The sequence below is a fragment of the Phyllobates terribilis genome, unplaced genomic scaffold (assembly GCF_046119375.1).
Source record: "Phyllobates terribilis strain yellow unplaced genomic scaffold, ASM4611937v1 Scaffold_12__6_contigs__length_324123572, whole genome shotgun sequence".
In the NCBI taxonomy this organism is placed as follows: domain Eukaryota; kingdom Metazoa; phylum Chordata; class Amphibia; order Anura; family Dendrobatidae; genus Phyllobates; species Phyllobates terribilis.
In genome coordinates, this window is record NW_027362772.1 from 99,728,812 (window position 1) to 99,742,649 (window position 13,838).

Sequence of the window (13,838 nt, forward strand, 5' to 3'; positions counted from 1 at the left end):
CATCTCTCTTCCAGCCATGTCCAAATAGTCTGCTGGTAAAGGAGTTACCAAGGAGCACTCACCTGCCTTGCCCTTTCTCATCTCCTTCCAACGAAGACCACGCCTGAGAAGGTGAACAAGACCACATAGGATGTGCAGTTTTCCACAGGACAAAGGAAGACAACAAGACAGCGGTGTCCATAGAAGACAGGATGTTATTGGATATAATGGATCGAGAGATAGTCAAAGACAAGTCAAACAGTTGGGTCGCACCTCTACTATTCTGACCCCGGAGAAGACGTCTACCCAACAACAGGGAACTGCCCTACAGTCGATTCATCTCCCTCGGACACAAGCTTCAGAAGTCGCCTGAGACGAAGGAACATTTCTTTACCTTCATGGGGAAGATATTCCAGAACAACCACGCGGAGATTGCACCTGCACTTCGGCATTCAGAGGAGTGTTGGTACTTACCCATCTTCGGAGTATACCATCCTAAGAAGCCAGGTCAGATAAGAGTGGTATTCGACTCAAGCACAAAATGAGAAGACTTCTCGTCTAAAGATGTCCTACTGTCAGGCTCAGACCTCAACAACAGGCTCCTAGAGGTGCTACTCTGTTTCTGCAGAGATACGATGGCATTTATGGCTGACATATAACAGATGTTCCACTGTTTCCTCGTCAAGGAGGACCACAGAAACTACTTGAGGTTCTTCTGGTACCATGATAACGACCCCGATAAGGACATCACAGAGTACCGGATGAGGGTCCACATCTTCGGAAACAGTCCCTCCCCAGCAGTCGATATCTACAGCCTTCGAAATTCTGCCAAAGAGGGTGAAGAAAGGTACGGATCAGATGTCAGATCCTTAGTAGAAAATGACGTCTACGTTGACGACTGTCTGAAGTCCACACCAACAAACGAGGTTGCAATCAGCCTCCTGAAGAGGGCTCAAGAAATGCTCGCTCTGTCTAACCTGAGGTTACATAACATCACTTCCAACAGCAGAGAATTGATGGAAGCCTTTCCTTTTCAAGACTATTCCAGTGATCTGAAGGACTTAGACCTAAGCATCAACTCCCTTCCCATGCAGCGGAGCCTAGGATTGCTTTGGGATTTGAAGACTGATGCCTTCGCCTTTCAGATCAACAAAGACAAGAAACCCTTCATGTGCAGAGGAGTTCTTTCCTTCGTGAATAGCCTGTACGACCCCTTGGGGTTCGTAACTCCAGTAACTATCCAAGGCAAAATGATGCTGAGAGACTTCACCCAAGGGAAGTTTGATTGGGACGATCCACTCCCAGCAGAAAAGGCAGACTTGTGGACAGAGTGGAGGAAGTCTATTGAAGCCTTGACCGCCCTTCGTGTGAAACGGCCCTATGCTCTCGTGCCATCCTCAGAAGTCAAGACTCAAAGACTTTGTATCTTCTGTGACGCATCAGTCAAAGCGATCGCAGCAGTAGGGTATCTAAAGACCACAGACGTGAACGAACAAAGCCATATCGGGTTCGTCTTGAGTCAGACAAAGCTGGCGCCACTCCGTGAACACACGATACCCAGACTGGAATTCTGTGCTGCCATCCTTGCAGTTGAGGTGGCCAAACTTATCTCGTATGGGTTGAATATGCAGATCAAAAATTCCAAATTCTACACGGATAGCAAGGTGGTACTGGGATACATCTGCAACGAGACGCGATGCTTCTACGTCTACGTTAGCAATCGGGTACTGAGGATAAGAAGATCCACTTGCCCTAATCAGTAGCACTACGTGTCTACTCACCACAATCCTGCAGACTATGCAACTAGATCCGTCGCACCCAGTCATCTTAAGGACACTACGTGGTTCACAGCCCTTTCCTCCTTGTACTATTCGATGCCCCATCGCAGCAAGCCTGATACAATCGAACTAGTGGATCCGGATGCCGACAAAGAGCTTCGTTCTCAAGTGTCTGCCCTACATACAGTGATTTCAGGTCATCGCCTTGAATCTCATCGGTTCAGCAGGTTCTCAACCTGGAAGTTACTCATTCAATCCATCACTTGCCTACTTCACGTGGCTCAGTCCTACAAGTCTGCAATACCTACGAGTCAGAGACCTTGTAAAGGTTAACATCACTGCAAACATGCATTCACCGCCCCCAGCCTAGAAAAGGCCAAGATTACAATACTTCATGTAGTACAAAGGGAAGTCTATGACAAAGAAATAGACAACCTCAACAAGGGACAACCTGTTTTTAGAGACAGCGTGCTGAAGAAGCTCGACCCGATAGTCGACCAAAACGGACTGTTGAGAATAAGTGGCTGCCTTCAAGAAGCCAAGATAGAAGTTTCAGAGAAACACCCGGTAATAGTTCCGGGACGTCATCATGTCACAACCCTTCTCATACAACATCATCATGTCCTAGTGAGACACCAAGGATGTTTGTTTACCGAAGTGAACCTACCTACCGGACTATGGATAATTGGAGCGAAGAGAAGAGTAAGCAAACTCATCTTTAACTGTGTTACGTGCCGCACACTTCATGGCATGGCATTGAAACTCCATGTTTCAAAAGCAGAAGATGGCCAATCTTCCACCCGACAGACTTAGTACTGAACCCCCGTTCACCAACGTCAGACTAGATGTTTTCGGCCCTTGGTCCGTAGCTACATGACGCACTAGGAAAGTCCATGCCGAAGCAAAGTGTTGGGCAGTTCTATTCACATGTCTGTCCATCAGAGCTGTCCATATTGAAGTAATCGAATCTATGGACACATCGAGCTTCATAAATGCACTTCGAAGCTTCATCGCGATCAGAGGCCCTGCGAAGCATATTCGCTCTGACAGAGGCACGAACTTCGTTGGAGCAGCCAGACAACTCCAAATCCCTTCCAATCTAGACGTTACTAATGTAGAAATGTACTTAGGTGAGCAAGGATGCACTTGGACTTTCAACCTACCACATTCTTCGCACATGGGAGGTGCCTTGGAAAGGATGATAGGGATAGTCTAGTATTTTGCGTGCTATCTTCTTGCAAGTGAACACGAGACTCACACATGAAAGTTTGATTACATTCTTGGCTGAAGTCTCAGATATCATAAATGCCAGGCCGCTGACAGCACTTTCCAGCGATTCCGGAGACCCGATAGTCCTTACTCCCGCAGTATTGCTCACACAGAAAACCTGTGTCCCAAGTGCTCCACTTGGAGAGTTCAATGACAAAGACCTCTACAGAAGACAATGGAGGCAAGTACAAAGCATGTCTAATGCCTTTTGGGACAGATGGAGAAAACAGTATCTCTCCACTCTACAAACCAGGAAGAAGTGGCAGAAAGACCATCCTAACATCAAACCCGGCGATGTTGTATTCGTGAAAAACAGTCAATCGCATCGAAACGAGTGGCCACTCGGCCTAGTCACCAAATCCTTTGATGGGATGGGAAAGTATGCAAAGTGGAGGTTAGAGTGGGTAAGCTTGGAGAGAACTAACTGTTCCTCAGGCCAGTTACTGAACTCGTGCTGCTGCTTTCCCCGAAAGAGTCAAATGGTGGCATCCATTGATGCCAAGCTGGGAGTGTTCTGTCTACTCATGAGCAGCTAAGGGAATGTTCATAGAGTTATTCTAGTTGCGACCTGTAGAGGTCACCAGTTGTCTGTTTATGTTGTTTAGAAGCTGCACATCATCTAGTAATACTCTTATAGTCACAAGAGTCTGTCCCCTTTAAGAATAATGTGTGCTGAGGGACCGCCCCCCTCCTTCCTCAGGGAGAAAGAGTTCCTGTAATCAGTTTTCCTGGGCTTTCAGGGAAGCAGATAAGATGTGTGACTGGCTCTACACTCTCTACAACTTTTCCCTTGTCAGATGATTCCGGTAAGAGCAAATACAATCACATGTTTGGTGTGAAATACTGTAAAGTGAAGTGTATTGTGCTCTGAGATACACCATTTAGTTAATGCCTCTTGCACTGTACTCAGGTTGATGCATTCTGTATAGAATAGAGCCTGTGGCTGTGATCTTTACCTCATTTATTCCTGTTTACTGTAACCTGTATTATCACTATGTTAGTGCTAGTTTCTTTAATGTACCCAGTACTGACTGTCATCATTTTCTATTGTGTTATAGTTTTTACCACACTATCAAGTTCATACCATCACCATTAAATCAAGATTGCAGAACGCTACAGTCTATTTAATTGAGTATGAATGAGGGTTAAGCTGTATGCTAAATCCCCCACAGCATCATACGTGGAGGAAGGCAGAACACTATCGTTTGCTCTTTTCGCCACGCCTAGGTCCAAATTATTTGTAGCTGTGTACCTAAGATTGCGTCTGTTGCAGGAGTTTCATGATTTAATCATGAGTGGTCATCTGCGGTTCACAGCTATGCAGAAAGCTAGTACTAGCCTTTTTTGGTGGCCATCTATGTATAATTATATTAAAAATTTTGTATCAGCTTGGGAAGTTTGCACACGCGCTAAAGTCTGTCATAGCAGTCCGGTTGAAGTATTGGCTCCATTGCAATTCCAGAAAGACAGTGAACTCATCTGCCCGTGGATTTCATCACAGATTTGCCTCTGTCTGGTGGGAAGACTGTCTTTGGGTGGTCGTTGACTGATTCATTAAACGGGCTCATTTTGTTCCTTTGTCAGAGGATTACCTAATGCAGAGACGTTCTCCAGGTTTTTTATTTCTCATACAGTAAGGGTACATGGGATCCCTCTTAACACTGTGTTTGATAGGGGAGTTCAATTTGTCTCCAAATTCTGCAGAGATTTTTGTAATAAACTGGGAATTCATTTATTTTCCTGTGCCTACCACCCTGAAACCAATGGTCAGACAGAAAGGACTAATCAATCTCTATAACAAATTTTAAGGTGTTTTGTTGCAGCTCAGTGTTTTGTTGTGAGTGGTGACTTCATTCTTACTTCTTGCTGAGTTTGCCTTTAAGGCCACCGCCCCACTATTAGTATTTGGCCAGTATTTTTTCTCAGGAGTGGTAGCCAAAACCGGGAGGGGGTGATAAATGTAGAATTGGTGACTTTTTTCTATTATACCTTTACTCTGATTGTTCTTCACCTGGTTTTGGCTTCCACGCCCGAGGAAAAATACTGACCAAATACTGACAGTGGAGCTGTGGCCTAACAGTCGTATCAGTCAGTCTGCTGGAACTTCGCCATTTTATTGTAATTATCGTGATCATCCCCATTTTTTTGAATTTTCCTTTCTCTTTCCTGTTTGCCCGAATGGCCATTTCTCCACCCGTATTAATTGCTCCCTAGTCCTTAGTATGGTCTTTGGAAGGAATAAGTCAGCTAGAGATAGTTGCCATCATGCTCTCCAGAGACCTCCGAGCATCCCCAAGGAATAATTGTAAATCATCGGCAAACAATGCCACCTTCTCTTCCTTGGTCCCATATTTAAATCCATTTATCTCAGACATTTTACTAATTTCTGCCGCAAGAGGTTCAGTTGCTATTGAAAACAATGAGAGACAGGGGGCACCCTTGTCTTTTACTTCTGTGCAACAAAAAATCGATTAGCCATAGAGCCATTCGCCCGTATTTTGGCCTTTGAGTCCGAATAAAGCAGTTGCACCCATCATATAAATTTGTCCATCTGCCGCAATGTAGCTCACAAATATTGCCATTCTACACTGTCTAAGGCCTTAGCTGCGTCCAAAGACAGGATTCCCCTTTGACCAATATTATCAGCCCTTGCTTGTATATTAATATAAAGCCTTTTGAGATTGATCGTGGTGGACATATCAGGCATAAACCCAGACTGATCGGGGTGTATTATTGAGATTACTTTTGAGAATCTGTTAGCAAGAAGTTTGACGTCTACTGTTAAAAGAGAGATGAGTCTATAGGATGCCGGCATGCTGGGGCCTTGCCTTATTTAGGTAACACTGTAATTATGGCTTCATGCATGGATGTGGCAATGATCCTCCTTCGAATTGTATACCTCCAATAATACTGGTAGTAATACTTCCTTATATCTCTTATATACTTCCACTGGAAGACTGTCCATTCCCGGTGCTTTATCGTTGGCCATTGAGCTCAGTGCCCATTCTAACTCTTCTATATCAAGTAGTTCATCTAATAAATTCTGAGAGTCTAAGGAAAGGAGCGGGAGCTGAGCTTTATCTAGGAAGGTCAGGGTCTGTTCTTCTGAGAGTTGAGCCTGAGAAGTATACAACTTTGCATAGTATTCCTCCAACACTTTCAGTATGTCCACTGTGGACTGTACACATTACCCTCCCTAGTCTCCAGACTGGATATAAAGGCCGAGTCCCTCTGGGCGGCAGCTATCACATTATAAGTGACCTGCTTTATCCCCTTCTTCACATTATTGCACCTTGTGAAGCAGCTTCTTCCTTCCTGCAGCTGCAATGTTCCCTGATTCAGCAGGTCCTGAGCTGCTTTAAGCCTGTTTTGCGCAGCCGGCGTTGGATCTGTAATCATCGCACTCTCTGCAGCTCCCAATTCCTAAAACACCAACTGATCCTGCTGCTTAGTCCGGGATTTAGCTGCTGAGATTTCTTTTATAAATATTCCTCTAAGGTCGGCCTTCATGGCTTCCCATACATATAAAAAATAAATTGTATTTTTATTAATCACAAGATACTCCTTTAGTTCCCCTTCAATTTTCCCCTTAAGATCTATAACCTGCAACCAAAAGGGTTTTAATTTCCCTGTGGGTCTGTACTGCATTGGGGGATTAAGCTTAGGAAGACACAGAGGAGGATGATTGGGGCCATGGACGCCGGGAGGATGATGATGGAGGCCATGCACGCCCGGAGGAAGAGGATGGTGGCCATACATGCTGGGTGGAAAATGGAGGCCATACACGCAGGGAGGAGGAGGATGGAGGCCATACACGCAGGGAAGAGGAGGATGGGTGCCATACACGCAGGGAGGAGGAGGATGGAGGCCATACACGCAGGGAGGAGGATGATGGGGGCCATACACGCCGGGAGGTGGATGGTGGGGGCCATACACGCAGGGAGGTGGATGATGGGGGCCACACATGCTGGGAGAAAGATGATGGGGGCCATATACACCAGGATGCACTTTATGGGGCACATTCTACTGTGGGGCACTATATGACAACATTACACTGTGGAGCAATATGTGAGGCACATTATAGTATGGTGCACTATATGGGGCCATTATACTGTAGTGCACTATATGGGGCCATTATAGTGTAGGTCACTATATGGCGCCATTATTATGTAGGGCACTATATGGGGCCATTATACTGTATGGAGGACTATATGGTGCCATTAGACTGTGGGGCACTGTAAGGGGCCATTATACTGTGGGGCACTATATGGGGCCATTATGCAAAGGGCTCTGCGACTCTGATGAGCGGTGTAGTTACTGACGCCACTGCTCATCACAGCCGTCGGGTCTTGTGGAGCGCAGTGGGCCTCGGATGGGCTGCTGCTACGGCCTATAAACCCTCGTTCTCTGAAAAAGGCTCCATAGCCTTTTGACGTCGGATTCAGGGATCGTCATGGGAACACTATGGACTATGTCGGACCTGCTTGGGATTTTTTTTTTTTTCAAAAATAAATTGGTGAACCAGGGTAAGTATCGGGGAGTCTTTATTCAAATAACATTTATCTTTCTGTTTTTTTTTCCATTAGTGGGTTAGTAGTCGGAGTGTCTGATAGATGCCTCTCCGTTACTGGTGTTGATGGCAGCTATGATTTTTGACAAATCACAGCTGTCATCAACCCCAACTACCATTACCCTGATTGCCACCACACCATGGCAATCAGGAAGAGGCGGACAAAGCGCCAGAATTCTCGCATCTAATGTGATGCGACACTTCTGGTGCGACTGCGGGCTGTTATTTTTAGGTTGGGTAGGGCCCAATAACCAGGTACCTTTCCAGCCTGATAATATAAACCCACAGCTGTCTGCTTTACCTTGGCTGGTTACCAAAAATAGGCGCTGTTTTTTTTCATTTATTAGGGTAAACACCTTTTAGTGCCACATGAAAGGCAAGTTTATTATATGTAGGGGCATGTGAAATTATATATTTACAGGACATTTATCTATTCTATCTTATTACACCCCTGCACCTATAGAAGTGGACGGAGCGGGGTCATGTATTACACCACATGTGTATTTTTCTGTGTGTATGAGCGTGCATGTGTTTTTTCCTGTGTGTATGAGAGTGCATGTGTATTTTTCTGTGTGCAAGCGTGCGTGTGCATTTTTCGGTGTGTGTGAGCCTGCGTATTTTCCTGTGTGTGAGAATTTTTCTGTTTTCCTGTGTGTATGAGCGCATGTGTATTTTGCTATGTATAGTAGAGATCAGATTATCACAACTTCAAGTAAGAAATACAGCATAAAGTGAAAAACTATCTAATCCCTGAATGTGTTATACTCCCCAGACCCGTGTATCTAATCACATCATCATGCACGATACTCCACAGACCAGTGTATCTAATCCCATCATCATGTGCGATGTTCCCCAGACCGGTGTACCTCATCCCATCATGTGCGTTGTTCCCCAGACCGATGTATCCAATTCCATCATCATGCGCGACACTCCCTATCGGCCCCCACAGAGTAGAATGCACTCCCCATCGGCCTCCAGAGTAGAATGCACTCCCCTTCGACCTCCACAGAGTAGAATGCACTCCCCATTGGCCTCCACAGAGTAGAATGCACTTTTTTTATCTGCCAGGGCGCAGCCAGGCCCATTAATGGTGACCTTGTGAGTTGGGGCTTTGCACCTCTGCGATGCACGGATAGGGTGCCGGGCATCCCGCCTAATCGAATAGCAGGGGCTTGTAATAGGATGCTGACTAGGCACGGTGCCGCATGTGTGTGAATTGCACCCTACTCCAAGTTTCATCTGTGTGCAGTTTTAGTGCTAGGCAGTTGCTCCTCCAGTGAGAGGGGATGAGAGTGATTGTTCATCAGCATTCCGCACCTGTGCTACCTACTTCTAACAAAAGGGGGCCGGCTGGTGTGCATTTTTATTGAAATCTTGGCTGGTAAGTACCATTGCCTTTTGCTATTTTTTATATAAAGTTATATACTTTTTCAATTTTTGTTTTTTAATAAACATCTCCTCAAATACCCCCATGAATAGATTTGCGTAGGTTGGTGCGACCTTTGAACCCATCGCAGTGCCTCGTGTCTAATGGTAATGTTCACCTTCAAATGTAAAATAATTATTTTTTTAAAATAAAGGATAGCCCTGTATAGATGAATTATTTTTGTCTACTGGACAATCTGACATCCGTCAATTTTTTTTTGAAACATGTCAATCTGATATGATATATTTGAATATAAAGATGATACATCTAAAGTGAGAAAAGCATAATTCGGTTCCCATTGTATCACTTGTAGAAGTGGAGTTAGATGTGTAGAATCTTTTAGATGGCTAGGTAATTTTGACACATGATCCTGCATTATTTTGTCAATATATTCTGACAGATTGCTAGTCAGAGATCCAATGCCTTATACTATAGGTCTCCCAGGGGGACTGGTAAGACTCTTATGGATTTTTGGAAGGTGATAAAAGAAGGGAGTAGTGGGATTTTTGATTGAGAAACTTTTTTTCTTTTAGATTTAATATATTTTCCTCCATTGCTCTGTTGATCAAATTATTATATATTACTATCACTTTAGGTAAAGGGTCTGAAGGAATTTTCTGATAGTATTATACTTCTGATATTATTCTGCATACTTCTTTGCAATAATCTGTGCAGTTTTGTATTACTATACCCCCTTTATCAGCAGCTCTAATGACTAAGTTGTCATTATTACATAAGGATTGTAGGGCTTTCTTCTCAGATATTGAAAGATTATTTTTATTTTTTGTGGTGGACCTCCTTTAATTGTAAGTTCTTTTAATTTATCAAGAACTATATCATGGAAGGTGCTAATGTGATGTCCCTTACTCTCTATTGGATAACAATTGGATTTTGTTTTTACATTCACATGAAATTGGAAAACAGTTTGTGATAAAGAAACAACAGGCTGTTCTCGCACTTTTATTGTAAAATGTCTTCTCAGTGTAATTTTCCTCGTAAATACCTAAAGATTTAAAAAAAAGATCAAAGTCTTTGGGTTTGTTTGTGGGACAAAAGGAAAGTTCTTTTGATAATATTAATTTCTCATCATTTGATAAAAGGTAGTCGACAGATTAAAACATTTGTGGGTATTATTGTTTGGGGCTTGGGGTAGGTTTATTTTCCCTCTTTTCTTTTTTTTTCTTCTTCCTCCTCACGTTCTTCTAGTAGTTTTTTTTCTTTTCCCTGGTTTGGGAGAGAAGTATTGGCTAATTGCCCTTTCTTGGGAGATATAGCCCGGGGTAAAAAAGATACCAGACCTTTAGTACCAGTTGTGGTATTTTCCACTATAAGGCTATGTGCCCACGATGCAGAAATGCTCAGGATTTTTTCCTGAGCGTTTCTGCATCTCCCTGGCAGAAAAAAATGCATGCGGATTGTACATGTGGATTGTGCATGTGGATTGTACATGCAGATTGTACATGCGGATTGTACATGCGGATTGTGCATGCGGATTGTACATGCGGATTGTACATGCGTTTTCCTGCCAGGGACATGCGGATGTGAAGCGTTCTTCACTTGCATTTCCGCTTGCGGGTTGACAAGCGCTTTCCAAGCGATCAGCATCACTTGGAAAGTGCTTGACAACTTGGTCACACTATATAAATCCATACAAACAGCATGGATTTATATACTGTGACCCGAGAGAATGTCAAAAAATAAAAAAATAAATCTATACTTACCCTCCGATGGCCCGCGCTGGCTTGCTTCACCGTCCCGGCTGCGGTACACTGAAGGACCTGCCGACGTCAGCGTCGCATGACCCGTCACATGACTCTGACGTCAGCGCGGGTCCTTTATTCCATCGCGAACTGCTGCCAAGCAAGGAGGAGCGCACCGCGGGCCGCCAGAAGGTAAGTATATATATTATTATTTTTTATTTTATTCTTTTTTTTACAGTTTTCAATGGTACCCACGTCCGGAGGAGAGTCTCCTCTTCTCTAGACCTGGGTACCATCCACACATTAGAACGCATGGAATGCGCATCTACTTATGCAGTGATGCGTAATCCATGCGGTCTAATGCAAGTCAATGGCGGCAAAAACGCAGCATTTCTGCAAAATAATTGGTAGTGCTGCGTTTTTTTCCGCAATGATAATCCGCAGCGGAAATTTTCACAGCATGTGCACAGCACATGCGGATTATCATTGGGGAACATGGCAGGCCTTCTACCATGCATTTTTTAAGCGTTTTTGCCGCTGCGGAAACGCTTAAAAAACGCATTGTGGGCACACAGCCTAATAGTGTGACGATACAGAGTAAAATCTTAATAAGCCAGATTAGATTTGTTAAGTCAAGAGAATACACTATTGTGTTTACAGTACATTATTGTGTTTAAATTGTCTTGTACATGTTTGTGTATTTCTAAAGGTCAGATTAGTATTTGTCTAACCCTGATTGCGGTCTCCTCTTGGAAACAATGCTGTTTGCTAATATGCTAATTGTACTAAAAGCCAGCTTTTTACAACAGCCCAGTGATACCAACTATGTAAATAGATTAGCTCAATAATAACTGAGACCTGCACCATTACCTCTTACCTGTGCCTGATGACCTCACACAGAGATTAATATAAACAGGGATGTCTGTAGTCAGAAGCAAAGAGAAGCAGAAGGGACATGTGTTTTTTGTAGCAGTGAGTCTTGGGACAGAGAATCAAGGAACATCAGAAAGACTTTAGAAGGAGAATGAGAGACATCCTTCAGGACAATAGATGGATTGCATGGCATTATCCAAAGAGACACAGATTTGTATTCTACATGATTGTAGCCTAAGGGTACTGGCCCTGACTGAAAAGATTTGGATCTGCTCCATTAACCATTAGAGACCATGGATACTTTTGGGGAGTCTGGGAGAGGACGAAGAAGTCACTTGGCCCCATGGATATGTTGTTTTGGGGTTGCTAAGAGGGACCCACCGGTCGCTTAGAGCCCATGGAAACTCTCGGAGAGGCCAGGGTGGGACCCTTGGGTCTCCTGGTCCTGTACCTCGATGGACTGCTAGCTTTCTATGCTTGCCGCTACCTCCTCTCTGTGGTGACCCACCAGAAGCGGGGGGGGGGCAACTGGTTGAGGTAGTCGGCCCTGGAAGTCTCCAAAGTGGGAGCTGTTCAATCCCAAGCGGGCGGAGAAGGAAGGGTGAGACTGTGTAATGTTGTACCATCTTGGGTATATGCTGGGACTGTTCTGTGTGTTTATTGTCCACTTTGTGGTTCAATAAAGTATTGCCACGCTGTTTTACCATCACCCTGTGTTGTCTGAGTAGCGTTACACCCACGGAAGACCCCGGGTCTTCACAAATAGTATTGCTTGTTATTTTAGTAGAGGAAACAATGTCTGATGTAGTGTCATATATCGAGAGGTACAGTAGTGGAGTAGAAATGGGATCTGAGAATTTGATTAGAGCAAGAGATTCAATTTCCTTAGGTGGAATTAGACTTTTATTTAGTTTATTGCCACTAGTTGTCTCCGTTTTTCATTTTTACTTAGACAAGCTCTTTTCCTTTCTTCATTGATTCTATTTATATGTAGTCTAATGTTGTCTAGATGTTTTTTTGCATTAAAAACCAAAATGAAGGTAGAGGTTTTCCATTCAGAAGATGGAAGTAGTATATTTGAATTTTGTATAGGAGGAGTGTTTGTCTAATTTCTGCTCTTGCTCACTGTACTTTTTGTAGATTTAACTGTTGCAATTGATAAAGGTTCAATTCTTTGTGGTAGGACTATCTCAATTATTTTGTTATTTGTTATCTTCGGTTCAATCTTATTTTCATTTTTTTCAATATTTTTTTTTGTTTGTATCAATACATTCATTAGCCTTGTCCTTTAGTTGTATATGTAGAGAATTTTTAGATTTTTGCTCTATCACTCGGGGCACACTTTGTGTTTCTTTCTTTTTTATAATACGATAATCATCCCTGTCTCTTTGCCCACGGAAGACCCCGGGTCTTCACAGTCCTTAGCTAAAGATAGAACTTTTTCAGTTGCAGTTTCACACAATTGTGTTCTCTTTTTAGGGAAACATGTTAACATAATGTGCATACAATTATTTAAATTAGGGTCCCATTCAAGTGTAAACGTATTGTCATTAGGAAATGGAGAGGTATGTACCAACCTGAGGCCCCTCAGACATATTTTTTCATCCATATAGTTAAAAACCGGGCATCCAGACCAAAATGAAGTTCCTCTTTTAATGCATCTTTGAAGTGATAAAAAGTGTTTCTTAAAACATTTGTGTCCTCCTCACTAAATGAGTTTGTAGAACTGTCCATGTCCATAATGAATCCACCTGTTTGTCCAATAGTTTCTAACATGAGCCGTTCCCTTGATGATAGTCGATTGTAAAAATATTCCATGATGTAGATATATAGATAATTCCCTCTGCTGCCGGGCTCTCATTTGACAATTGCCAGACCGGGAGACGGTTCCAAGGTATTGCTGCTGTATCCAAGAAAAAACACAAAGAGGAAGGTAGCGCAAATAGGGTCTTATCCAACAAACATTTAAGAGTATTTGTATCAGATTGTGCTAACCTGATCCATATTCTTTTCTTTGGTGTTTTAAGTTTGATGTTCAGTTGCTGCGGATCCATAGGTTTGTCAAAATTGATGAATATCAGGATCTGGAGAAATTTGTGGATACTTCCCGTGCTGCTGGTTTATTGAAGACGTCAATTCAGAAAGGTTTATTAAATATAATAATTGAATATGGAACATGCAGATCTCTTAGATGTTTTTTGATATCAATGAATCTGGCTCTTTGTCTCTGCACTTCTATAGAA

General features: G+C 43.2%; 1 protein-coding gene across 1 annotated transcript in view; it reads right to left on the minus strand.

Moving 5' to 3' along the window:
* Positions 1–13,365, minus strand: part of LOC141172245 (uncharacterized) — a 52,792-nt gene extending 39,427 nt beyond the window's left edge. The window contains exon 1 of the mRNA XM_073656233.1: positions 13,173–13,365. Coding sequence (XP_073512334.1) covers positions 13,173–13,204 — 32 coding nt within the window. The 5' untranslated portion in view covers positions 13,205–13,365. The remainder of the gene's footprint in view (positions 1–13,172) is intronic.
* Between the last annotated feature and the right edge of the window lie 473 nt (positions 13,366–13,838).